This window comes from Bombus terrestris, chromosome 10 (assembly GCF_910591885.1).
Source record: "Bombus terrestris chromosome 10, iyBomTerr1.2, whole genome shotgun sequence".
In the NCBI taxonomy this organism is placed as follows: domain Eukaryota; kingdom Metazoa; phylum Arthropoda; class Insecta; order Hymenoptera; family Apidae; genus Bombus; species Bombus terrestris.
Window position 1 is genome coordinate 665,266 of NC_063278.1, and position 27,495 is coordinate 692,760.

A 27,495-nucleotide genomic window follows, 5' to 3' on the forward strand; every position below is an offset into this window, starting at 1 on the left:
AAGTGGCTAATATTTGCTCTAGATTTAATTAATCCTACCATCGAATGGTTGGTTTCGACTATTTTCAGTTTATATATTATTATAGACGATCGATTACGAACAATTTCGGATAATTACAATTAGTTTATGCCATGGAATAGCTCATTTATACAAAAGAAAAAAAAAAGTGAATTAAAGAAATTTATTTCGCTTTTACTAGATTAGTTTTGTAATCACTGTAATTATTATTTATTATTACTATCATTTGCAATTTTCTTTCTCATTATGATGATTCGAATGTAGAAAATGGTTAAAGCAATGTTATTTTGTATTTCTCATTTGCAGTTGAGAATATCATAAATTTTACTATTAATTATTAATGTAACAAGCACAATAATAATATAAATGAAGAATGAATTAATTTTTAAACGCTTTTTACGATGATTATATGGGTTACAATAATAATAATAATAATAATATTCGTTGACTTTATTATTTATTTTATATAATATTTATTAAAATAGGAATGATAAAACAAGTTATTCAAATAGAACAATGATCGAATTAGACTAAAAATTCATCTTTTAACATTACCATTCATCGCCATTTATATGGAATAAGGTAAAAGACGATGGCAAAATAAATATATCTTTCGATATAATTTTAAAAGAGTGAGGTGCTGAAAATGAAAATAAAACTAAATCGATGATGGCATAAGTGAAAATGTCGAAGGTTATAATAACTTTGTCTAAATTTAATTTTATTGACTATCACGACTATCTACGTACATTTGAACACATGTTGTATTTGGCGGAAACAAAACGATCTTAAAACATACTATTGTACTACTGCGATAAACAAAATATTAAACGGAATTTCTTTTCTCTTTTCTATATTAGTAATTTCGATATACTCTAATTGGATGTATTGTATTCTCCCTAGTAAGATTCTATATATACATACATACATACATACATATATATATATATAAAAGAAAAAAACATTACAGTAGACGAAACTAATACGAAGAGAGAGTGATTTCTATGAAATTTTATTCTCGCAAATATTTGATCTGCGTTTAAAAACGAAATATCTTATATAGATGGGATTATTCAAACGTGATATATATTACGATTGAAAGATCTCGTTGTAGTCGCTTGTTCTTGTGGTTTTCTTTTTTTCCCGAGATATCAATATCATACATATTTGCTAAAATTATGTACATAATATATGTTTTTTACTAGACGGTACATCACTATTGCCACGAATATCATAATACCTCTTGTTAAGTAAATGAATATTCTTATCCAAGGATAACAGCGCGAATATTTCTAGCAGTAAGAATAAAAGTACCAACTTGGTACTTTTGTATTTGGCTGTCAACTTGAAACTAAAATTACAGTTATCAGGGACAATCCTACTAACTTTAATTCTTTCATCCTACTCAGCGTGAATTGTACTTTATTATATCAGAGAGTAATTTCTATATGTCTGTTTTATAGTATCTACGATATACATACGTGTACTTTGACACCGTACGTTACATTCGACATTTAGCATAACAAATTTTGTACCTGAATAAATTACGTACAGTATCTGTATCTGTTTGCCATAAGGAGAAAGAAATATGTATTTCAAATGGAATAGTTTTTAATAAGCAATGAATAAGCAGTGCACCTTTTTATCGTTCTATATAGATCATCTCATTTTCCTCTTTGTAATACTATTCTATTCTATTTTTCTTTTCTTTTCTAAACTTTCTGTAATTTTGTAAATTTATTCTCAAGAATTTTCAGACGTTCTAAATAATAACGCGACATATACGAAACATTTATAGGTATATATAGTTTACGTTAATTCATATTGAATAAATTAACTTTCGAGCAAAATAGTTATATTGTCTAAAGGAGAGAGAAAGAGAGAGAAAGAAAAAGAAAAGAAAAGAAAAAAAGAAAGAAAATAAAAAAAAGAAGAAGAAAAAAAAAACGATGATGCTGCATATTTTATGCATATGCAGGTATTTTTATGCACATAATTTCACTAAGCGGTGAGAAAATTTTCTTGTTATATACATAAAATTGTATGCAAATGCATTTTAATTTTCTAAATACCTAATTTTTGACATTGTTGTGCCATTCGGAAGTTTTGATTGAAATACTTTTGATCATTGATCCGTAAGCCCCTGTCACGCTTCAAAGCATTGGCTCGCTTCGGTCATAAACTTAAATAACGGATAGCTATGTACAAGTATTATACGAAATAACTTGTATATTCATGTGGCATTACGCCTCTTCTCGGATAGAAGGTATGACTTGTCGAGTATTCTAATAGATTCGTAATCGAGCTCATATAAATGTCAGCAAATCTGAAAAGTCTTCTTGAGAAATACGTGGGATTATGATATGTTCTAAACACAGAGCCGAATTGTTCGTTGAATACTCGTTTTATCTCGTTCCTTAATTTATCTCTTTCCTTGATCCATTCGTCGAGTACTGCTTGCACATCCGTTCCTTCGTAATCTTGATGTTCTTCGATCAATCCTGTCAGCATTTGTAGCCAATTTGCATTTTCTTTAAATTTTGGATTATTTAATGTTGCAATCTCATGCTGCAACACGCGGAAATAGTTTTCGTTATGCGGTTGATCTTTGAAAGTAATAATTCGAATCTCTATTTCTGATAATATCAGGATAACACTAAGATGTATATTCTATTTATATAGTAGACTAAAATGTAATTTTGAATTAGTTTCTTAGTTGGGTATAAAAGTGCAACAAATTGCAGGTTTACCGTTAATTCCGTAATTATAGCTCCAGTTCGCCAACCATGCTCCAACGTTACATCCGCTAAATCGCTGTAAGGATGATCTCCAAAATATAATACTTGATGCCCCCGCCATCCGGTCATATCTTGTAATTGTTTGACCGTGCCCTAAGATTGAAAATTAACGTTAACCTTAAATATCGGAAAATGATTAAAATAATTGAAAAATAAAACGTTTCGCCCATACTTCGAGGTATATAATTCCTTTTTCGAGTTTGGTGACTCGGTCCCACAGCTGCGTTCTGTTAACTTCGTCGTATATTCTAAGAGGTCGAGATTCTTCGGTAAAAAATTTCGGTTTTCTTGCCTGTACTATCACTACATCGAAATAATCTTTCCAATTATCGCCAACCAAAAATCTCATTCCAGTATCGCTGTAAAAAATATTAATATACGCATATAGGATAAAGTTACGTACTATGTCTGGCCAGTGACGTTCGATTAAATATTAATTTTTATTTATTTTATTAATTTTGTTATTTAAAAGACGTTATATTTACTAGGAGATCTCCGTTTGAGAAAGTATCTCGAATTAGGAAGAACGTATTAGGTCTCGCATTGGCAACATTGAATTCGCATTGAATTCGCATTGAATTCGCATTGAATTCGAAGAAAGAAATGAAATCGATCGTCGTTCGTTACGCGATACTTACACAAAATGAAAAGGGCTATTCGTTACTAAAAACATTTTTTTATTAGCTTTCTTAAGTCGATCGAAAAATCTTTTTAAATCCTTATTTTCTTCCAAATATTCGGATACATTTTGTACTACCAAACCATGCATTATAGGATGACAACTTTGTACAGAATTCTAAAATATAAAAAATCAGGGATATTGATTTTTATGGAAGCGATACGTACGATATAAAATATCTTATGTCTTACCTTGACATCTCTGAAAAGTATTTCGGGGTGATAATCGATATGATTTCTAAGGAAGTACTCCGTAACGTTACATAAAAGACCCATTTCCGGTACCGAAAATAGATCAGCTAGCTGAATCATTTTCGTTCGGTGCAGTGCATCCTAAGAAAAATGAATTTCAACTATACATAGGAAATCTGCTACGAAATGTGTAAAAAGCTACGGCTCGATACTCACTTTCTTAGGTTGGAAAAAACCCATCGTGAAAAACATACAAGTTGATGCGTGCAAACAAACAAAAGACGTTTAGATTTTGTACGTTTGGATCGTTACAAGACCTTACATTCGCAGTGTTTTTCGAGTATTTGAATAATTTGAATAATTAGCAACAATTACAAAGGAAGATTAAAACGTGTTCATGCGTTCTCTTATGTCGCCGGTAAGCGTCATTCTTCGTTTGTATTTCTATGTTATTCGAAATGCTTGTTTGCCTGTTGAAACGCCTTTCGAACGTTTCATGATCATGTACTATGACATTTATCGTTTCGAACATAGACAGGAAACGTGACGAGTTTTACAAAATGGCAATTTAATATTATTAATATAATAAGGAGTAACTGTACATACGTGCATAAGACAAATATAAAAAAGGTCTACGTTATTTCTATATACGTGTGTATGGTACACGCGTGTATATTTTTATGTGATTATCGTATGTCGTATGTCGTATGTCGTATGTCGTACGTGTCGTACAGATCTTGTTGAAATTTCATTGGCATCGTAACGAGATACAACTATCACGATTGTAGCGGTAAAATTGAAACTAATCCGAAGACCAACAAGCAAGATGATAATTGCAAATGTACGCTTGGAGATTAGTATCGCAGCTGTCATTAAACATAATACGTAATATCATAGCGCTGCACGTGTCGTCGAGGTATGCTCGTATAATGGATTATCGACCGTTTAAATAATTTCATGAAACCTATCTATGGAATAAATATGTTGGAAGTAGTTTATGTTGATCTTTGGATTTGTTTCGAACCTTATCGACGTAATCGTGGTAGTCGTATCGGTGAACGTATCGAAAAAATACGTTACCTACGAGCGTTTCGATAATAATACGCATTACTACGAAGATCGCGTGTAACTGACCGTTTAAACCATTTATAGTAGGGATCGAAGAAAGCGTAATTTATTCGATCCATTATTCTTAATTATCCTGGTTGATTCGGGTATGCTTACATGAGAATGTTTATGAGGCGCTTCCACATAAGCGATCGGTATTATCCGGTTTTTATAGAGCCTAAGGACCTCGTCGGCGGGTACTGGATGCAAACCGCGGTAAACGGCGCCAAATTGAATTTGCAAGAAGCTGTCGAGTTTCAGCAGCAGACCCTTTTCGATGTCGTAATGCAGGCCACGAACCGCGAAATCCTTCTTGTACTCGAGGTTGCCGATTCCCACGGGATACTGTACAGCCGATTAAACGAGTTTGCGTCAACTTTCAATTGAAATTCTCGTTCGGCTGTAATTGTCGCTCGATTTTCGAGAAAACGTTGTTGCCGACGAGCCGAATTCGCGAGCAGAAACGAGTTAGGAAGTTTCATTCGCTGGCTGGAATTAGTCTCGACGAGTTTGAAAGTTTGTCGGACGTTTCCCTACTGGAGTACACGTATACGAGAAGTCTCCTCGTGTCGGTGAAAAAAATCGCGAAATAAATTGGTTTAACGCGTATCATGCGTACACACTGCGTCTCACAACTTGATCCTCGATGTTTGATTCAATTTAGCGAGCACCGTTCGCTGCATTTTGCCACTTTTCAATTTTTTCCATCTTGACAAACTATCTTGACATTTTCAATGTTCGATTATACAGATATACAGTACACAGGATAGAACACGAGGAAATTCAATTAGAAGCATGAAAAGCGAAACGGTTAAAATTATTCGTGAAAATTATTGGTACGATTTCCTTTTTGTTACGCCATGCATTCGATTTGTACGCATAACGTTGTTACGCCGATTCTATCGCTAAATAAATATAATGCAACCTTTTTGAGAAAGAGAACGACGAATTACTTTTGAGTAAGATTTTTCAGACAGATTTTTCAGTAAGATTCTATCGACGGAAATATATCATCACACAAGATGAAAGTATAAAAATTGAAAGTCGCCGAGAATGGTTTTACAGCTATAAAATAGTCATAACATAGCAACGTATATCCTTATATACCTTATACTTTTGAATGAGCATATCACGACCCAGACTGTACAACAGGTAATCCATGGATGGCTTGTAACAAGCCAACGTGTAATCATAATCGAATCCATAAACTTGGACCTCTTTCAGGTCGAGTTCGTTGCAGGCAAACACCCCTTTTGGATTCACGTCAAGGGGAAGCTTTTTAGCTGAAAAAGAAATTCATTTTATTAACATCCAGCCATTGTACAGTTTATATCATCAGTTTGCTACTGAGTGGCGCAATTAAGAAAAGTAAACGGAATTAAAATAGAAAATTATCAATTATACAATCGTTCAACAAGGAAAAATACTTTTTCTTCCATTGCAATTTAGCTAGTAATCTCCGAATCTCGATAATACGATAGTTTTAACGATACGAAGTACGTCAAGTATATTTCCTAAAAGGGATCTTGTACGAGGACTTTTCAATCAAATGGCAGGATAACGCACGGCATTATTTCTCCATTTCGATTTACGATAAGTCCGTGCTCTCGTTTTGTTCCACGGATGCCTCATACGAGATACTTTTCACCGTCCTAGATTTTTCTGCACGACCGTTCGTCCCGTCTCTCCCCCGTTTCTTTGCTAATTGTCTCTGTCTGCCTGTCTCTCTTTTTCTCTTCCCCCCCCCCCCCCGCTCTCCTATCTGTCTATCCATCTATCTATCTATCTATCTATCTGTATACAGCGGAAACTGTTAATAGATCCGATGTACGAAACATTTTTGAAATTGGCCAAAAAGGCAATTGTTATATGGTCGTATCGTTGTTGTTTCGCGCAACAGATAAAATTATACTCGACAGTAGTACATACGTATATCTGATTTAGCTTCGAGATTAAGCGTAAATCGAATGCTTCCTGAAAAGGGGGATGCATTAACAAATCAATTATGATTTCCGCATGAATGGACGAACTATCAAGGTCTCGCGCCAGTTGCATCGGTTCGAAATATCGAAATATCGAACTATCGAAATATCGAAATATCGAAATATCGAAATATCGAAATATCGAAATATCGAACAATCGAAATATGGAAACGTCGAGGCGCGCGCATGCGCGGGCGAACCGCGCGGCAGAACGCGTAAAAGTACGACCAAGATAGAACGCTGAACGATGCGACGGAACTGAGAAGGATGCCGAGATAAGATGGCCGCTGTCCGCATACCGATACTCACACTTGTACTTTTCTCGTGTCTTTTGATAATTGTCGAGCATGTCGTTGCGCGATATTTGGCCACGGCTAAGGGCACGATCGCCGACGGAACGCTTGGGTACGACATGGCTGGCGGACGCGCGAACCAACCAAAACGGTAAGACACTTTCGACTATGAGAGGCGATGCTGCAGCGACGGCGAGGGTCCTCGTGTGCAGCATCACGAACGATTGGCGGGTGTACACCTACGATCACGATGTTCGAGGATTGGCGCTCTGCACGGCGGGAAATTCGAAATAGTACACTGGCAAGCGTGTTCGAGGCCGTTTGTTGTCTTTCCTCTTGTTACTTAATCGTAATCGAGCACGCTTCGAGTTTAACGATAAACTCCAATAACGATAAATATCCTGCTCCTCTCTTACATATACGTTCTTCTTATGAAATACACATTTTACTCGCTGTTTATATCGTCGTACAGTGTGCCTGTAGGCGAGGAATTGGGAAGGCTTGGGAACGAGTTTGAAGCGCGATAAGTGTACGCACGCCACGTCCGACCGACTATCACTGTCCGTTTTTGCGTTCGCTTCGTAACGAGGGAATGAAGGGACTGTGTACGGTCGGTTGCGGTTCAATCATGTGGCTTGGAACGGTTCGCGCAGCGTCGCTGTCTAACGATACGTAGTACGACCAGCTGTCGCAAGTGGGGAAAGCGGCGATACCTAAAAGACGGAAATAGATGTAACTGTTGGTATGCGACACGTGGTGTGTTGCCAAGCGCAGCACCTCTTTGGAGTTTAAACTTGTGCTGATTCGTGGTCAGGTAATCGCGTCAACAAACTTTCTATTCGATATCGTGCGTTCGTTTCGTATCGTTGCACGAGCGAACAACATCGAGCGGTCATCTTAGCTTCACAAATATCTTATATTATTATACATCGACGCGAAAAATACTTTTTTCCAAATCGTCGAATATGTTTCTACGAAATAAATGTGAAAGTTGATAATTAGAAAATGGCAATTATTTAATTAGTTTGATCGATAGCAGCTATTACTGGTATTATTATTGGTATTAGATTCGCGAATCGCACAGTTCCAAGGGTAATCCTTAAATTAATCAACGCAGTGCTTGAACTCGACGGGTTAACGTGGAACCGCTTGGTTGGACCGAGTATTGTAGTCGCTTGTGGCACGCGATCTCATAAATCGACGATATTCTTCGATGCGCGGCGCATCACGGTAAATTGTAATGGCAGGAAAGCGTATGCGCGTGACTAGGTGATACAGTGGCTGGCGAAAGTATTTCGACGCTTATCACGGAGAATTTCTAAATTTATCGAGTGTCGTGCGTGTTGCGTCGAAAACATTTTGAGATATCGCTACGAACCAGCCACGACCGTGCCAATTGTACTGGTCAAGTTCGAAGCCAATTTGAAAATGATGAAATAGAGTGGGGCGGATAAAAAAGAGTTTGTACGATGAGAAATACAAAAGGACATCGTAATTCCAAAAGATGGATTTACATTTAACAAGAGTTAACAAGAAGTTAGTTGCTAAAATTCGTCGTGTACCAATTTTAAACTTTCTATTATCCGCCACTGTGCGTACAAGCTTAACAATTAAACCATATTGTAGGAAAAAAAGATAATAGAATGTAGCGTACGTAAAGAGAGTTAAAGATGGTCCGATGGAATATTTAGGTTTGTCGATATTAAGTTTATTATCGCGGATAATTAATTTATCGACCGTGTAAATAGGTTGGCGATTTGTGTGAGTTTTCAGGCTTGTTTCAAACTTTGCCGATATAACTTTGCCGAAACGATAGTCGAGTTTCGTTACAGCGTTTAATAGTGCTAAAAATAAACCATCTCGTACAACACGGATAATACGTACGTACGTATATTCGTAACGCGTATCGTTTCTCTAAATACTCGAATACTTTCGCAAGTAACTGTATATGTCGCCTCGATCCTATCCGCTGATATTCGAGTCTTCCGTAATCGTTACCCCGGCGATAGCTGTGCCGATGTCACGATTAACGACGAGTCGCGTCCTTCGGACGGTCATTCTCGCGTTTCTGCTTCCGTATGTTATGTACTCGCCGCTACTGCTGACACAATTTTCTCGATTAATTATAGGCAGCGTGCGCGCAAAGTGGCAATTGCGAGACTTTCTTGCCACGGTATCTTTTAACGCAAGTGTCGTTTCACCTTTATACAATGTAGAAATTACGCGGGCAATTTGCGAGCGTTGAAGAAAACGCCTATTCGTTCGTTTCTTCCTTCCAGATAAAACGCTTTTCTTTGGCTTCCGTCTTCCTGTATTCATCGAGCAATGACCGCTGTCGTTTACGATATCTGGTATACCGTCAAAGACTCGTCATTCCCTTCGCGTAAATGGTACAAACGCTACTATTACCAAGCAGAGAAAGATTTCAAATTAGAATTCGTAATTCAGTGGATTTTTCGGTGGAAGAAATTTATAGATGCGACAACGTAGAAGAATTTTGCGTCGTTAGAGGCTGAAAGCTGAAACGCGTCGTGCTAGCAGATAATATTCGATCAGATCGAACAAACAACTGCTTATTCTCGCTCCATTTTTTCGGCCGCATTCGTAAAACTTTGAATTTGCATAAACATCCGCCGTCTATTAATAGAAGTTTTCCGCGTATTGGAAACATCGTTGTTGCCAAGTAGGCGAAATTTGAATTGAATGGCGAAATGTATTTATACGGATACGCGCCACTATCTACGTATACTTTCGCGTAGAAAAAATTTGAAGGAGTTCGGTTAGCACGCGATATATCATTGTTTTAAAGATAATACGTACCTACGTAGACTAGCCTAAGACTGTCGTATCTCGAGATTCATTGTGTACACGAGCTAGATAAAATTATATAACTAAGATTTATTTTTTAAACCTATTTTCAAGAAATACAACTACTTATATAGTTCAAGTTTCTTGCGTAACGTTCCACCTATATATGTATATGCGATATGTATTTCTCGAAAGATAATTCATCCACATCCATAGATCAGTATTTATCGCAAATCTATGGAAGAACGTAGCGTTTCGGCTATTTGCTTACTCGTTCCAATTATGTACCAATTATGCGAGCAATTATGCGAGCAATTATGTAGCAATTACGTAGCAAAATTGAAAACTATTATCGATGATAGAAACGCTAGAAACGTTGTTACGCGTACTTAATATAAGACGCTTAATAATTTCGGTACTTTATTAATAGAAATAAATCGATGTTTTAGATCGCTGAGATCGTTTAGATCGTTTAGGATTACGCGTCTAACATTGGCACGCAAACTAACAAACAGTCTTTTTTTATTTTATTTGTCAAGAAAATTTAACAGAAGGAAAAGTGAATCGGCCGTAACGAACGGAAGGAGGATGGACGGTACTTCATGACTGTGTCCGAACAGATCGCCTACCTCGTTACGTGACTGAATTTTACGTTAATTTTAGATTAACTTATTACGAAAGTGTAAATCGCAAAGTCAATGTTACCAGTTGCCAATTATAGCAAACGATAAATTCGACGCAACCTGCTTAGCAACGAAAGCTTGTAAAACGTTTTGTAGATTATATTTGTATTTTAACGATCTATACAGCAACGATATAACGTAAGAATGTAATAATAATTAATGTGAAATCGTTTTTCTTTTAACTTTTAGGCATTATTATGCATAGATGTCTCGATGTACGTATAAAACCTTTGAATATGTTATTTTATTAGATAATGTAACGTTAGATAAACTAACGTAATACAGAGAAGATCGGTTCTCTGCAAATTGGCGTTAGGAAGGACAGTTTAGTCTTGTCGATTAATAGCAACGGTCCTCTGTTATCGTTAGCTAAAATTTCACTTTAAAGACTTTATCGACAAAGTTTGCTAACCGAAGGCTCAACGGCGCGCTATAAATTCCCTTTCGATAATTAATAATAAAGTCGATAATTCCAACTACGTAATAACGCTATGAACGCAGAGTAACGCCAACTAAGAAACTTGGTTGCCTGTGAAGCCTTTTCATCCAACGAATCGACGAAACACGAGCTTTCTAATCTTTCGTTTTTTATTTATTCGAACAAAGTAGCCTTTTCGTTTAAGCAAGAAGAGGAAGATACGATGGTATTTGCTATTTCATATTGATTTAGAAGGTGACACGATATTCGATAGACGGACTCGAAAGATCAACTAGGCCGATAATTCGGTGGATTTTATCTTTTATTTTACCTTTTACCGATATAAACGAAACGATATTATTTAGTTTCGACGGAAAGAAAATTTGCAAAGGGAACGATTTGAAACAAGTAATTTTCGTAAGCGACGAGTCAACAACAATTTTGCCGACTCGATCTTCCAAAGATAGTATCGTTCGAAGCTCGTTCGAGCTTCGGCAAGTTTTACGAAAACTACTTTGTAAAAACTAGTTTTACGAACAACAAGCGGTTATGGGCGATGTGATTGAGAAAAATTGAGTTACCACGGTGTCGATTTGCCGTGGAATGGCTCGTACGTAACGATACCGATGCCTACCACTGGCACGTGACCTCGTTGCCTTAATCTAGCCCAGTCGTCGCGTCGGTTGTCGGTCGTCGGTCGTCGGTCGTCGGTCGTCGGTCGTCGGTCGTCGGTCGTCGGTCGTCGTACTCTTGGTAATGTTTCTGATCGGCGGTACGCAGCCCCGAGAGCCGCCTCTAGCGAAAAAAGCCCGATCAGAAATCGTTCCGACATTTCACGGTAATTCGCTTCACGTTCGCGCGTTCCATTCTGCCGAAGGAGAAAAAGAGAAACGCGAGAGAGGAGAGAAGAAAGAGGAGGAAAGAAAGAATCGAAGGAAGTACAACGAAAAGGATTATGCACCGACTTTCCATTCTTTATGGAATGCAATTTCACGATACGGACTTTCTATGCTCTTCCGCGCCTCTCACTCGACTCCACCCATCCGGCCGATTATCACTCGCCATCGATTCTTACCTTCTTCGCGAATCTATCGATTCCCGGATTCGCTTCGATTTTTCAGCCGATGCTGCTATACTTTGGCTTCATTTTTCTTCCGTTCGTCCGTTTTTTTTCTCGTCCGCTTCGTTCCCTTTTGTTCGGTTAGACCACTTTCACGGTTTCGTAGTTCCGAGGATCGCACGTACAGTTTCTTACGAACAAGTAATAGTTTAAATTACACGTCCCTGCGTGAAATTGGTCATCTCTCTATGGGACGATTGCCACCCTTTCTTTAACGTAACAGGAACACTCGTGAGCTTGTATTTGTGGGTTTTACGGTGTGTCGGGTTATAACGCCGTGCTAGATGTGTCGTAAAACGGAATTTAAATAACACACGGGCCTTCGTAGAAAGTAGAAGATACGAGTTTACGTTTACGACGAAAGTGATTAATTGGAAGTGAAATGTATGGCGAAAATGTCGTTTTTCCATTTCCAATTATTTTATATCGGATCATTTTCGATTATTTTATATCGCGTTTCGAACGATACTCGATCGTTCGTCTCTAGAGAAGTTGCTTTCTGTATTATTATAGTTTTATATCGTGTCGTGCATAAGCTGTAACAGTTTTCGTTTCACTATTTCGCATGTATCGTATTTGTATGTGCGCTATTTCGTATGTGTTTGTTTGATCCGTTTAATAATCGTTTAAACCTCTCAATACCACGTATACATACATGCGACAAATATTTCTTTTTATTTATCTATTTATCGATTTATCTAGACAGATTCTATTGAAATTTGATAATTTTTCACGCTGCTGAAAACGCGAATAGCTTCGTATCGTTTGATGGTCGATCATGGAATAATTAACGTCCACGTTCTATGGCAATTGTCGAAAGTTAATAAACGTATTATGGTGTTTATCGTTGATCGGTTTCACCGGTGAATCGTCCGTGTTAAACGATTGCGAGCGACTTTGTTAAACCAATCGTAAAGATACGTATTACGATATAATAGACGTAATAACGAGAGAAAGTTTGCCAACGGAACCTCGTGTGTCTGTTTGGTACGAAATATGGTACGAAAATTCGTGCGCAATCGCGGAGATTAGAACCGCGAATCGCGCTCGATAACCGGATATCGTAACAAAACGAGTACAGTGTAATTTACCTTTATTTTCAATGATACTGGAAAGTAGGTAACGAAGATTGAAACGTAACAAATTCGTGTTACGAATGTGTGAAAAAAAAAAAAGAAAAAAGAAAATATGCGTCGTAATTATATTTATTATTTATTATTATCTTATTATTATTATCGCGTTAACGAAAACTGTTTGCTCGCATGCCGTGTGTATATCGTAAAGTTTCATAAAATTGCTTTCAAGTCACATTCGAGGTGATCGAAACACGACACTGTTCCAGGCTTTCGGGAAGAAATTCCAGCATAACGGCGTAAAGTGTGACAATTCGGACAGTGAAAGCCCCAACTTTTTCCAAGGTTCGATGAAAACATTCCATTTCGATGTATAGCTGGAATCCTTGGCCGTAACCTAGCGACTTTTCAAATCGATTCGTCCGAAAAATTCTCTTTGTTTATCTTTCTTCGATTCTATCTTTCGTTGATGCTATGTGCGAAAAGAAACTCTGTAGTTCGTTATTTTCATTACGTATCATCGATCGATCGCGAATCACCGAATTCGTTAAACCATCTACCACGACGTTCCATAGACACTGACTATTTTCATCGTGAACGATATGTAATAAATATCTGGAGAACGGTAAGAAAATATCACTTTTGAAAATCAACAAACTACGCCTTGATTATATATGTACGATTAGAACTCTCGATGATTCTACTCTCGACGTATTTCTTTCGTTGTTCGTATTTACGCTTATAAACACGATTGATTTGCTACCGTGTTACCGACTTGCGTTTTACTATGCGAACTGCCAGTGTCTATCCGTTTATCGATATCGGAGTGTAAACATCTTAGAAACGGAAAAGCAGAGACAATTAAAAATACATTTTAGCCAGAATAATTGGACGAATTAACTCGTACAGAGGCTGGCCTAGCTAAACGGCGTCGCACGATCACCGCCTTGTTCATCGTCGTCGTGTTTAACGAGTAATATTCGAAAAGGATGTGAAAACGCGTATAACAGTTACGATAATCCGTTAACAGGATGTTCCGTCGATCACCGAAATATTACGCTTGGATGGAAACGAAAAGCTCGGCGAGAAACGCTGCTGCTTAGCGGACGAACGATACGACGAGCAAGCGAATGGAAGTGCGATCGAATAAAATAAAAATCGAGTGGAAGTTGACGGGTGTTTGTTGGTCCAGACGACATCGTCGGTTCGCCGACTCGTTTCTTGTCATACACGGTCGGCGTACTTTTATCCGTGTTCATGCACGTACACGAGTACGCTCTGTATATGCGGCCCGAGCAGCCTCACACGTATAGGACTCGGTAAGCCGAAGAACGCAGATCGCTAGAGGCGCTGTTCCGCTGACCTACTCTACGATTATCGCTCGCTATAGCCGATCGCCGGTGCAGGTGCGTGTGCGTTAACTAGCGTTGCCAACTATACCTCCTCGAGGAAAGGAGGACGCGGCGCGTGCACGCATAATCGAATAAACATTTTCGGCCCTTTTGCTCCCACTGATTTCGTTTACACGCGTGTGTAAACTCGTCGATTCGCAACGTTCCCGTCGAGTGTCGTCCACGCTTTTCCACGTGTTCATCGACCAACGATGTTTTTATTAATCATTAATTGATAGTTTATCGCGATACCTATTAAAAATACTTTAGTTTCCTCGCTCTTACGATACGTCCAATTCTCTAGATTGGTTAGGCGACAAAAAGACGAAATAATAAAATATACGCGAATTCTGTTCTATTTTGTCAACGTATGCGGTCCAAGTGGAAAGCACGTTGCGATATTATTCCGTGAAACGTGATTCGTATTTTTAGATGCTAACGTGTAACGCGTGACGCGTCGTCGGCTACGAGACGTCAGGCTGCGACGTCTATTCGTAAAGTATTTATCGAATCAAAGTATCGATCGGATAGTGGAGTTTACAGTTAGACGGTTAATCGCCACTTTCCTTACGAATAACCGAGCTTTGCTCCTACTTTTACCTCGAATTTCTCTAGCATGTTTCAAGAAAAACGTTGCCTTCGCGTATCCGTAATCTCAATTTCATTCTCCTAATAGCTTTTCCGCGATATCGATCATCGACGGTTTCTATGCTCGGTGATCGTTGTATTCCGATGTAATGCACTTTTCTCGCCGTTGTCCGCTTCAAGTAGCGTTTCATTTCATCTTACGGTTGGTCGAACGACCAAAAAAAAAAAAAAAAAAAAAAAAAGAAAGAAAAAAGAAAAAGAAAAAGAGCGGTCGGCTCTTCTAATCAGCGTTTTCGAAAGATCGTTACAAATCTGCGTTTGGCAAGCCAGATACGCAAAATTGCCCGTAGGTGTGGTAGGTAGCTATATGCTGCTATATAATTGCTATGCGAACGCGTAGAAATACTTTTAACGGGCGTTGTACGTGCGTAGGCCGACAGGGACAAGCAACAGGCGACAGGCGACAGGCGACAGGCGACAGGCGACGAGAGTGCTGTTTCGCTGCTTCTATCGCGGCATCCGTCTTCTTCCGTTCGCCGCGCCACATCCGTGTAAGAGTCCGATTAACAGTTAACGAGGAATCTCCGAACCGAACGAGTCGGCGAAGGCCGACGATTTCTGGCAAGCATCCGCGGCGAAAGTATGGCAGATCGATTTCGCGACCGAGCCTGCCGATGATGCGTGACCGACTCGAAAGCGAGCATGTTTTCTTCCTCGATCTTCGTGCTTCTTTAATCCGCTCTATATCGGTGGTTTTTGCCGCTGCACCGACGCAACGTCCACTCGTTTTTTGCGCCGTACGCCTCTGGACATGTACGCCTTACTCTGTTTCCGTCCGAGTTGACAGCGGCTCGAAAACTTTCTAGCGAACAAAAAGTCGTCCCATTCGAATGCTCGCTGGAAATTCGGCAGTGACTTTTTACCCAAGCTGCGGTAACGAACAACCTCCATCGTCTCTCGGTGTATCTGTGCGGACGTAAAAGGCTCGCTGTTTTTCTTTTTCTTTGGAAAATTTATCGCGTCAAGGTGGTCTCTTAGTTCCGCTTGGATTTGACGGAGATTCGTGCTACCTTTTACGAATCGAGACACGTGTTTGGTAACGTTAATGTTGCCAGTAAGAACAATAGCAACGTATAACGTACATGTGTATGGATCGCGATCGATTCTTTTATACAGCGATTCGAGTAACCATATACGCTCTGACATACCGTGTATACGACTATTTTCGACCGATTATGCTTTTATTGCCACAAGTACGACGGAGCATGACGTAGAATTCATATAGTACGGGAAAATTTTGCCATTAAATTGAATCTTCTCGGTGTTTGTTGGTCACAGCACGGATAACGTCACGCGTGAAACGCTATGGAAGAATCTTATCTTTTGGAGGTATCATTTTTTTCTTTACGTATAAACGCGATTGCGGCATGAGTGTTGCGATGCTGGTAATAGCAAAACTAAATGTAGCATGAACCGTGATGTAATTAGTTCTACGTTATTCGAGCCTAGAAACAGCTATCTCGACAAGCGTGACAACGTTTCAGTATTTACGAAGTAACGTAACATCGAGAATCACAGTCGTTCCGTTTTCCAATTTTCTTTCCATTATCTTTTTACGCATATACGTTTCGCTTTATACAGCGACTGATCGCTATAAATGACTCGTTGCCTTATTCTTCGCGTTCTCAATGAAATATAGAAGCAGCATTTATAGAAGCAGCTTTCGTACCTTGTCCGTCGATACGTAACGAATAGAACGATAATCGTAACGAGTTTTACGCGTATTTTCATATTTCAGAAATAGAGTAATCGTATAAAACGGAATATCGTTCGGTTGGCTGGCGTTTATTACGCGATACAAAATCGGGCACTAACGAACGGGCCGTTGGATTCGTTTTCGGACCAACCGTACAGACCGTGTTGCCAACGATCGAAACGCTAGTTTCCATTATATACGCGATTCGTCACGACAAAAAGGATGACGATGAAACGTCGGTAGGAACGGGTAAAGTTGCGCGGAATAGTAGCCGCTTAGTGGCGGCGTTTTCCAGGTTGAAAAGCAACCTTGACCTAGTGACGGGACCACGTGGCGCTCGGTGGTACTATCAGGCGAAATTGTATTTCGCGCCATCTTCCGAAGGGGCTTCGTCTCGGTGCGTTTGTTCGTGCTAAACGCGAAAAGCTCGCATCCTTGTGCACAGTGGTTACGAACGCTGTTCGCGCATATCCGTCTTTTCTAACGAAGCGTTTTTTTTTTTTTTTTTTTATTTTATTAGCCGAACAGCGTATTTCCCATTAGAACGAAGCGTATTCGTAATGATTCGGCGTAGTAGAGATTGTACGCAACAGGAACGTAACACGGTAGGTAGAACTAGCGGCACTGAAGAAACGTATAGAAAACAAGTAGAATGCTTCTTGATTTTCTATTCAATTTATAAAATTATAATATATACGAGGCAATATCGATTCTGTTTCACTTTGTTTCGAGTATCGAAACTCGGAACGAAACGCTTTACTTTTCCTCCGGTTAGTTGGTATAACGGAAGTTGCACGGTATCGTTAAATATCGTGAAATTTAATATACTCGGACCCAATTAATCGCTACATAAACGCAATAATAAGTATAGCATGAAGCAGAAGTACTTTTTGCAGCCATTGCATATCACGTGACGTAAAACGGCATAGTGACATAACGGACGCGTTATTGCAAATTCCAGTCATTCCCATGCCCTTTTTTTCTTTCACATTTCGCTTTCTGTCACGTAAACGAAATTACGCGACAGACGTATGCTCGTTACCATCTTTCGTCTCTATCATACGATCGGTATGTGCTTTCATTGCGTTTAATCAAAGACAGGTATAAGTATTACTAATTACAAGTATTTGAAACGATTTTTACGAATAATATAGTAACGGATAATGATGTAATAACATAATATATTAATAGGTATGTAAGAACTATAAAGAGTCGAAAGTTACTACTTGTACGACGTTAGGCAAACTAGCGTATATAGTTTTGTCCAGCGGAAAGTTCAATGTTCGTCGGATAATTATTTTATACTTGATCTTAATACGAGTAATTAGATATTTCGTAATAGAAAAGAGGAATGCGACTTTAAAGATATCTCGTTGGTAAATGTTAGAAAACTGTCTTTCTGATATAAGAACAAGTACGAATAAACTGTCCAACTATTTTCGATAGATATAACAAAATATCAGACGGTGCCAACGACGTAATCGTTTTAATAGCGATAGCCTCTTGCCCCGGTTTCGAACGCGGAATTAAAGATCGATAGTAAGAACGAAACGATAAAACATTCGGAATAACTTGATCTTCATTGACGATATCTTGTTTTTTCCGATTAACCGGTTACGCTGATTTTTGCCGCATTAGCCAATTCGATTTACCCGCGGCAAGATAGGAAGCCTCGTAGCCACATCGACGCGTTTTCTTTTCACGTAATTGCAAGTCTTTGAGTAAATCGTGGATAATCTTGCCGCGCTAATGGAACGAGAGAGTCTGCGGACGATCGTCGAGAAGACGAGGTTAAAGAGGTGTGAATTTGAAATGCTCGACTGCGGTGACCCCGCTATATAATCGAGGAAAGGGAGGCATGGAAATACTTGCGGGAAATACTTACATCCGTTTTCGCACGACGAACGTGCGTCTAATCGTGCACGACGTCGTTCAAAAATTCAAATTTCTATCTGCGCAGTGGATAGAAGAATAGAAAATAATCGTGGCACGCGTTCTACGTTTAATTTTCGTACTGTCGAATTTTCCTAATTATTATACATGAAAATATACGAAAACCACTTGTTTCTAATTAACCTATGTAACGTAGTACAACGGTGTTGCGATATTCGTCGTAGCCACGATATATTCCCTTTTTAGAGATCAGTTTCGTTGTTGAAAACGCGAACAAACTAAAAACCGCATATCTCCGCGTGCAGCAGCGGTGAAATCGATTACATTTCGATAATCGACGTTGATACGCGACGTCGGACAGACATAGACCGTCGAAGAGAGAACGAAGCTTTCAAATATTTCAACGCGATTACGTTTCTCCTTTTCCTCGCCGCGGTCCAGTTCCAACGAGCGTGGTAATCGCGACATTTGCTCGTAGAATAGCTCTATTCCATGTAAAACTTGGATCGATCGTCTCGCAGAGACGCGTTATGCACGATCACGTTGTTACCTAGATTTTTCGTTTCAGGCTTCCAAGGAACGATGACTCTGTTCGTAAGCGGCCGTCGTTTTATTTCCGACCGCGGGTGACAGGCTATACGTCGTTGGTAGCCGGGCAGAGCGTCGCATGGAGTGGAATCGGCCTGTGCGAGCTAGCGATGGGCTGAAATAAGTTACAAGCAGGTTCGAACATTGGCCGACTATTCGAGCCTTCTATCGATAAGTATCGCGAAGAAAGGGGGCAGTACTTTCGAGTAGATTCGAACACGGAAGGGAGAAATCGAAGTTTAAAAATGAAAAAGAAACTACTCCCAAGTAGGATGGATCCAACGGCGTCTTACCACATAGATACGATAGATTCTCCGTTCCGTTAAAGTCGCTTTTCTTGCTTATTATCGATAGATAGCGACATAGCGTTGTTCCGATTCTCATAACTCGATTGGCATTCGTAAGATTATCGATCGAGTTCTAACGTCAGAGTGCATAGTCGTAAGAGGAGTTTCGAAGCGTGCAGGTGGTCGTTCCGAGGATGGAAAACAGTCCGCGAAGATGGAATACCTGGCGAGTACAGCGAACGAACCGTTACGCGTCGTTACGGGTAGCGATCGGACGGTGCGAAGCGAAACTCGCGTAAATTACGTATCGAACTTGATCCCATCAACACGGTCGAAGCTGGTACACGGTGGAAGCACCGCGAAACACCGTGCCTCGGGAGTATGGACCTTGCGAGCGGTCAAAGTCGTGGCCTACTTCGCTTCCTGCCTTCGAAACTTTCTCCTCGTGGCGTCGCGTCGTTGGTGCGTTCACGGCTGCCACGGCTAAGGCTCTTTCGATTCCGTCTTGGCCGCGTCGTCTCTCTTTTCTTCTCTCCTTCTCTCCTTCTCTCTTCGTTCGCTTCTTCTCTTCAGCTTCCGGTTCTTCCTCTTTTCAGCATCGGCAGAACGGCGCGCTCGTTTTCCTAAACGCGCAACGACTCATCCTGCTCGACCGGACGCGTCCTCGCTGCGTCAAGCGAGATGTTGTTGCGCGTAATTATTTCATGCCGCGTTCATCATCCTTATTCGTGGTAATCCGGATGATTGCTTCGCTGGCTTGCGCGTAAGTAATGGCCGCTAATAATCCTTGATTACACCGTGCCCTCCGTTTCCCTCCGTTTCCCTCCCCTCCGTCAGATTTAGTAATCGCGTTGTTTGCATTATTTACGAGACACTGCGAAATTACATTTTTCTCCGATATTTTTCTTTTGCACGCGCATCAAGCAACGAACGTTTTGCACCAGTTGCGAGATAAACGTGTCAAAGGGAAATTTGATTTTGAGGAAACTTTAATCGTTATTCCTTCGATCTACCGCCGTTACTACGATCGACGCAGGATAGGCGCCAGATCGTCGTTCGTTACATTATCATACTTTATCTTTTTTATCTCTATTTTATCTTTTCCATCTTGCGGAGCGAGCAACGCCATTGTTATTATTATGATATTTAAAAACGACGATAGAATAACATTTTGTATATTTATGCCAGATCTACTGAAAAGTACTGCCGAATTCCGAGTAAAAGTAACGTTTATTACGTCGATTCTATAAAATTAGTCGTTTCTCATTCCAATAAATAAATCTTTCGTTGACATTTTTGCAATTTTTAATAATTACGATCGACAATTTTCGACAGCCCTTGGCTGTTTCAAAACTGTTATAGTTTGGATCGTTGGCGTATTACGTCTAAAAATAAGTAAAATCGAAATTTGGTAAGCAGATTTCTCGAAAACTCCTCTACTATCCTCTCGTGTTTATCGGAATCGCGAACGTATTTTTCCTACCACTGGTTTAAAACGTCACGGCTACGAGAGATTTTCTGAATGCTCGTACGTGTAGGATGTGCAACTAAAAGTATTATTTGGGACGTTCCATTGGCCGAGTATTCATCGCATCCGAGTATGGGCCACGATCCATAAACCGTGTATACGAACCGTGCACGGCACGCGTTATTTACGTTTTGAAAAATTCTAAGATGCTTCTTCGACAGCTAAAACTCGTACTGATGTTTCAAGTTTTACTATCTTTCCATCTGTCCATATCTTCTAGGAAACGAAAAAGCCGTAGATCCCGTGCATACGTCCTAAACATGGCAACGATAATCGTGTTACCGAAAGTATAAAAACCACGTTAAACAGGATAATCGAAAGTTGGATTAAATAGGATTAAATAGGATTTACGCGACGCAGGATACAAGAGCGGAGACTGCAATTTTTTCAACGACTCTACTACTTTCGTTCGTTGCTCCTTTTACGTTTGCGCTCGACTTTCTCCATTCGTTAGACGTTTTGCCACGGTATCGTGTCCAAATTACTTTTTATGGTCCTTGAAACGCGACCCTGTTCTTTTTCAGCACGCTTCTTCCATTCCTCCTTCTTACGGTCTTTCGTTCTCAGCTATGCGTCGAAATTCATTTTCGTATCTTGTTCGGCACGAGAGCCCGCCGATCGCCATGTTCTGATTACTCGAGGAATCAGAGCGTCCTCATCGCCGGCCGCAGTAGATTAAATTTTTAGCAAGTCACTATACCATCACCGGGCTACCGATTCATCGCAATGTTCCTGCAATTAGCCACCGGTGAATGGATTCGCGGCATTCTTAAGAATTTAGCGGCGGGAAAAACAGCAGCTTGGTAACGTGTTCGAAGATGGTCTCGCGTGGAGAACCGGCCGAGCAGACATCTCATGAAAATTCGATATTCACGCGGGAACGTCCGCTACGGTGGTACCATCCGTTACCAGCCACGTATCGTGGAACACCAAGCGTAATTCGTCAACGAAAATTGATCGAACTTGCGCGTTTGCAAGAGTTGCATCGATATAGAAAATTATAATCGCGATAAATTGTCCCTCGTACTATCAACGGTTAATGTTTCTACTTGTCAACGTTCGTCCGTTTTGGCCGATTCGCATCACTATCGCGATTATAAAAAGCAATTTCAGGAATTTGCTTGTTACCGTTTTCTGGCGGTAGTCGCTGAAGATGGAACTACCAGTTTCTTATAGTTTTAATTAATTTTTCTCGTACGTATACGGCGTATGCAGAAAGTATTTGAATACTATTAATACGCGTTACAAGTATTATATACGGGACTTTCGGAAATTTCATTACCACCGTAATTTGAAACCAACGCGAACACGCATACCTATAGAAATTAGAACAAACCATTCGCTACGAGCATGTGCCTAATATAAAATTAGTATAGAGCAGAAATAACAATCGTAAACCTAATATCCTAATGGTAAATAATCGAGTGGTTAAATTTTTTGGTGATTTGTATGCCCGCGATAATTATCCCGCGATATCTGCGTATTTTTATAAAAACGTAATAGATATAAACGTAACAGTCGCGTTTCGCTATATGATGAAATTAATCCTCGATTAATCGTTTTTTAGACGAAATCACCTATTTTTAGATCGGCAGTGCGCGTGCACTTTGATTTTGAAACGGGATCGCTGCGTTACGAACGATTCGAATCCAACAGGTTCGAACGTTTCTCTCGGCAATTTCAAAAAGATCGAAAGACATTAGCGAAGCGGTCTCTGATCGTGCATAAACTTTCGCGCATAAATAAAATTACATCTGTTGGCGGACGATCGAGCCGTCGTGCGTCGCGTAGTCTACGAACGGGTCTAACGACCGGTGAGTTTACGCCGCGTGAGTCACTGATCGTATCCTGTTTACGTATCTCGTAGCGCGTCGATCGATTCCGGATGCGGCCTCGCGAAAGCAGCCGAGAAGTCGATACTATTTCGCTCGATACGGCCGCGACGTAACTCGAATTCCACATGGAGAAAAGCGCGCCTCTATTGTTGGTCAATGTGCGACCGCTTGGTAGCGATGTGCTCAAGTACGCCGCAAGTATTATAGGTTTTCCAACATTGACCGACTACGTTCGAACCCGCGATAAGTGTATCATTTTTTACATCAGATTACATCAGATTACATCAGATGTTGCAAAGGTATATGGCGTGTAAATAGGACATGGAGCGCGTTTCCGTCTCTTAGGAGACGTCGGCCGATTAATACCTGAAAGAGTGAAAGAGTATCGATTCGTTCTCATATCGAAGACGATGAAGGTACGTGCTTGCGCGTAGATCGATGTTCGAAAGCTGTGAACGCTCGTTCCGAGGTTTGAAAATAGAAGAATTTAAAAGGAACTTTGTAAGATAAATTGAATTTTGCTATTGGATTTGATTCGGATTTACGGATGCGCGTTTGCGTCTAACTTGATCCCATCGCTATCGCTTAGTCGGCTACTAGTGAAATCGACGCTGTCTTACCATACAGGAAGGGACAAATTGCCCCGATATCAAGTAGTTTAATAATCGATATCTTAACGACGATCGTTCGATTGAAATTTTAGCTCGAAACGTAAATCAATTCGATCAATCTCGGTTTCGTCTTTTCTTCCGACTTTAAATTTCCACTAGTAATAAACTACTTGTCGCAATTAGATATTAAACGATCTTAATCTTTGTAGGCTTTCGAAAGATCGATGAAACGAAGTAACAAATCCTTTCGACTCTTTCTTCTCCGCTACTTTCTAAAGATTATTATTTTCTTTGATCGTTTAAGAAGTAACCGTAACCTTTCAAGGATTCTCTTAGACGAAAAGCGCGGAAACCTTTTCTATCTCTGTAACCGTTAAACACCGTAAAATGATAAAATAACGTACGATCGTACGAATTATAGCTGGTTTTTGGCAAAGATCGATGATCGATAACCGTTCTCGTAACGTCTGTCAATGTGCCTCTCGTTTAAAGATATGGAGGGTAAATTGGTCGTAAATTGTTAAAAATAGGATCGAAAATGTTGAGAAAATGGTGTTTTATCTGGAATTTGGAATTTGGAAACCTTTACTTTACTTTATATTCTTTTACTTTTTACTTTATATTCTCGTATTTTTGGTAAAAATAATGGTTGCATCGATATTTAGGAGAGTCGGCTGACGAGAAAGTTATCAGGGCTTAAATATTATAACGGAGAATAACGCTTTACGGTGAAATAGAATATGTTCGCTTAACATTCACTCGTGGCGGTCGACACGCGGCGTCACGGAAAAGAAGAACGAGGTTTCGCAGAAACGGAACGCACGAACCGCTTAAAACAATAGACCATCCATCGCATACCTCGAACGCGTCGATCGACCGCGTATTTTAAACATGCGTCCAACGATGGTAACGGTGGAAGAATGTTAATTACGATGATACTTGCAGTGGATGCGCGTAATATCGTTTTCAAGACTGGTAATAAGCGCTAACAGATGGAAAAGAGGAAGCACGTTCGGCTCCGCTGATACCAAAGCTTATATTTCCGCTTATAGCTTCTGATCGTATATATGTATTAAACTAACTCGATTCGATCTTGATTCGTTCTTCGAACGTTATACGAGATATCAACCCCTTTACTTTACCCCGTACTTTAGCGAGTCGGACTTGATAATTTTCTCTTTGTCGCGCTCTCCCCGCTCTTATCCGTTTCTTTTCACTGGCGAAGGAAAGCGAGTCGAAAGTTGTGGCTTAAAATCCACTTTTTTCGGATAATTTACGATATTTAGTAGCAAGTCAGTTTCGCTATGCTTTATATCGAATATCGTAAACGGATATCGTCGACAACGTCGAAACAGAATAGCGACAAAGGGATCGAAGAGGCGTGGAAAAAGAGGCGTAAAACGGTTAAGAAAGTCTCGAGTCTTCAACCACCGGAGAAACGTTTCAAACGGGCGTGAATAATAATTAGCCAACAGTGTCCGGTCTACCTCCTTAGGAGCTTCGAGCGAATAAATAATTAAACGTTAACGTAAAACTCGGCGACCGTGACATTTTTATATATCCGTTATTTAGAAGCGGACGTCGAGAAGGAAGCCGGATAACGCGTACTCTTAATAGTGCCTCTATGTGTGCGTTTCATTCTTAAGATTGAATCAGTATCGTTGCGAAATAAAAGCGAAAATCCATATTTGCTCACCTTCGTCCCTTTTTACCACGGCACTCGATACGCGTTCGTTGTTTAAATACCGCGTGGATAGTTGTACCTTTTCTATGATATTACGATACGATAGTAGTACGTTGCTATTGGTAAATATGCAGACACTTTGTTCGATTCGTACCAGAAACACACCACGAATATCGCTAAAATGCGTGAAATCAATGAGAAACCGACAGTGAAAAGCAATATCTGATGGCTTCTCGTGGAGTCGGGGTATAGTCGGGGTCTCGTCGTACCATATAAACTTTTAAACGCTTAAATTATTCGATTAAAACCTTATACCATTTATCCAAGCTTTATTAATCTATTTCAAGTGTTATTTGACAAGCGAACGTTACGGGCGTTTCTAGCTGTCACGAAGCAATTTTTTAAATAGGAAATATTTCTTATCGATATTCGGGTCGAGTCGTGCGATAGATTTTCGAGGTCGGACAAATTTGCTTGCTTTCGTACGTTCGCGTTTCTAAGGCGCGACATTTTTGTTTATCTTTTCGCGTTTTCCAAGGTGTTTCGTGGAAATGAAGCGCCGTCGGAGTTTACCGCGAAAGGCGAGTTTCGTATGAAAAGCGAGTTATCGAGCTTCGTCTCGTATCGCGTCCTTATTCTATTTGCGCCGAGAATCTCGTCGATTCCGGATGCATAGGATGCAGCCGGTGAAAGTGAGTTCAGGGGCGTAGCCTTACGACGAGAGATTAAGGAACGGCGACGTTCGAGAGGACGAACGAGTCGAGGGACACGCTAGTATATTCGTATATACTTTTATTTCAACGCATTTCTGGATACCTACACATTTATTTACCGACCTGAACAATTTTTCGAAAAGTAAAGCATTTTTCTTTCGCGTGTCACGCATATTATTAATAAATTATTTATATATTACGCGTCGACGGGGTACGACAAAAGGTAAATTCTTTACTTGCGTGCATCTATAATAATTATAATTTGGCATTTTACGTTCGAACAAAACCGTACGTAGGTCCCTTTAAAAATGGATAAAATTACATCTTTCATCGAAAATATAGAAAGCAAAGTACAAATACGTTAAATATTTCGGTTTCTGCCTAAATAGTATCGTGGCGGGCCGAACAGATAAAAAGAGATTTTAATCGGAACGAATCGCCGAAAGAATATTTATCGTCGCATGACGACGATATCGGTTTTCGATAAAAGTTACATGTTGGTCTGTACTGACGTCCCACAGATATCGTAGTTACAGTATGCAAATACTTTAATGGAATACGTCATCTGCAACTAATTGATATACATACATACATATTAAAAGCTATTATACATGTATATGAAATACACGTAACATCGATACGCCTGAAAATTCATTTTCATTCGTGCATTTCTATTTCTTCCATTTTAGTTAATAGTATAGTAGTAGTTGGTATCGTAGTAACAAATTTCTACCTGCTTGCATTCTACAAGACAGCCTCGGACACCTTTTATTTCTAATACGATAAAAAATTACAGCTCGAAACGAGGAATTATCTCATCTGATTCGTTATTTTCACTTTGCAAATACCACGGAGAAAGTAATTTTTTCCATCGAGTTGATTAAATCGTCCAAATAAACAAATAATCCGATTACCCGTTATTTTGTTTCTTCCATTTGATCGAGACAGTGAATTTTTATAATGGTAGCACGGTTGCGCTCAAAGTTGTTCTCGCTTCGAACATTTCGTCAGAAAGACGTCTATATCGTGGCAAAATCATAGGAGCGGATAAAATACTTTGTTCGTAATCGAATAGTTAGAGACGGTTGCCCGGAACGATCTCGAAAAACTTCGTATCACGAACAAACGAGATAATATGTTATTCGAACGATCGTTTTTCAAATATAATATTATTGGAATAACGTGGAAGTAAGATAAACCATTGCTTGTTGCTCGATGGATCGATCGTATACGCGGTTAGCTGTTGTAAATACGTAAACGGTTAAGCATATTGGTACAGTTACAGGAATATCAGCGAGACGGAAAACAGGCTGGAACGTTGGCGTTCGAAGGACGAAGAGACGTAAAAGAAGGAGGAGAAGACCGAAATAGACGACGGTGATGCAAAGGAGAAATGGCATAGGGAGAGTGAGAGTAAGTTGTCCCATTGAATCGATATTAATCTCCCTCCG

The 27,495-nt window shown here is 39.7% G+C and overlaps 2 protein-coding genes across 22 annotated transcripts in view; one reads left to right on the forward strand and one right to left on the reverse strand.

Moving 5' to 3' along the window:
• Window positions 1-718: 718 nt before the first annotated feature.
• LOC100650162 (5'-nucleotidase domain-containing protein 3) lies at window positions 719-7,647 on the reverse strand. Of its 3 annotated transcripts, none has more exons than XM_012313015.3 (9): window positions 7,085-7,646; window positions 5,901-6,076; window positions 4,911-5,138; window positions 3,903-3,905; window positions 3,687-3,827; window positions 3,455-3,612; window positions 2,989-3,175; window positions 2,769-2,909; window positions 719-2,586 (listed from the first exon to the last, which is right to left on the reverse strand). In XM_012313015.3, the coding sequence occupies exons 1-9, from the start codon at window positions 7,281-7,283 to the stop codon at window positions 2,230-2,232; spliced, it is 1,590 nt and encodes a 529-aa protein (XP_012168405.1). In that variant the 5' UTR covers window positions 7,284-7,646; the 3' UTR covers window positions 719-2,229. The 3 variants fall into 3 exon arrangements, with proteins under 3 accessions (XP_012168405.1, XP_048265646.1, XP_003398063.1); XM_048409689.1 differs by lacking the exon at window positions 7,085-7,646 and adding an exon at window positions 6,360-6,486; XM_003398015.4 differs by lacking the exon at window positions 3,903-3,905 and having other exon boundaries at window positions 7,085-7,647.
• The window catches only part of LOC100650045 (cuticlin-4), a 60,999-nt gene continuing 40,585 nt past the window's right edge, over window positions 7,082-27,495 (forward strand). For 10 of the 19 annotated variants that reach the window (XM_048409680.1, XM_048409667.1, XM_048409686.1 and 7 more), the window contains exons 1-3: window positions 7,746-7,882; window positions 19,367-19,521; window positions 27,324-27,457. The gene's annotated coding sequence lies outside the window, so the exon portion shown is untranslated. Of the gene's footprint in view, window positions 7,220-7,745; window positions 7,883-15,454; window positions 16,539-16,562; window positions 17,303-19,366; window positions 19,522-27,323; window positions 27,458-27,495 lie in introns of those variants that run through there. The other 9 variants (XM_048409674.1, XM_048409668.1, XM_048409675.1 and 6 more) reach the window with 9 other exon arrangements.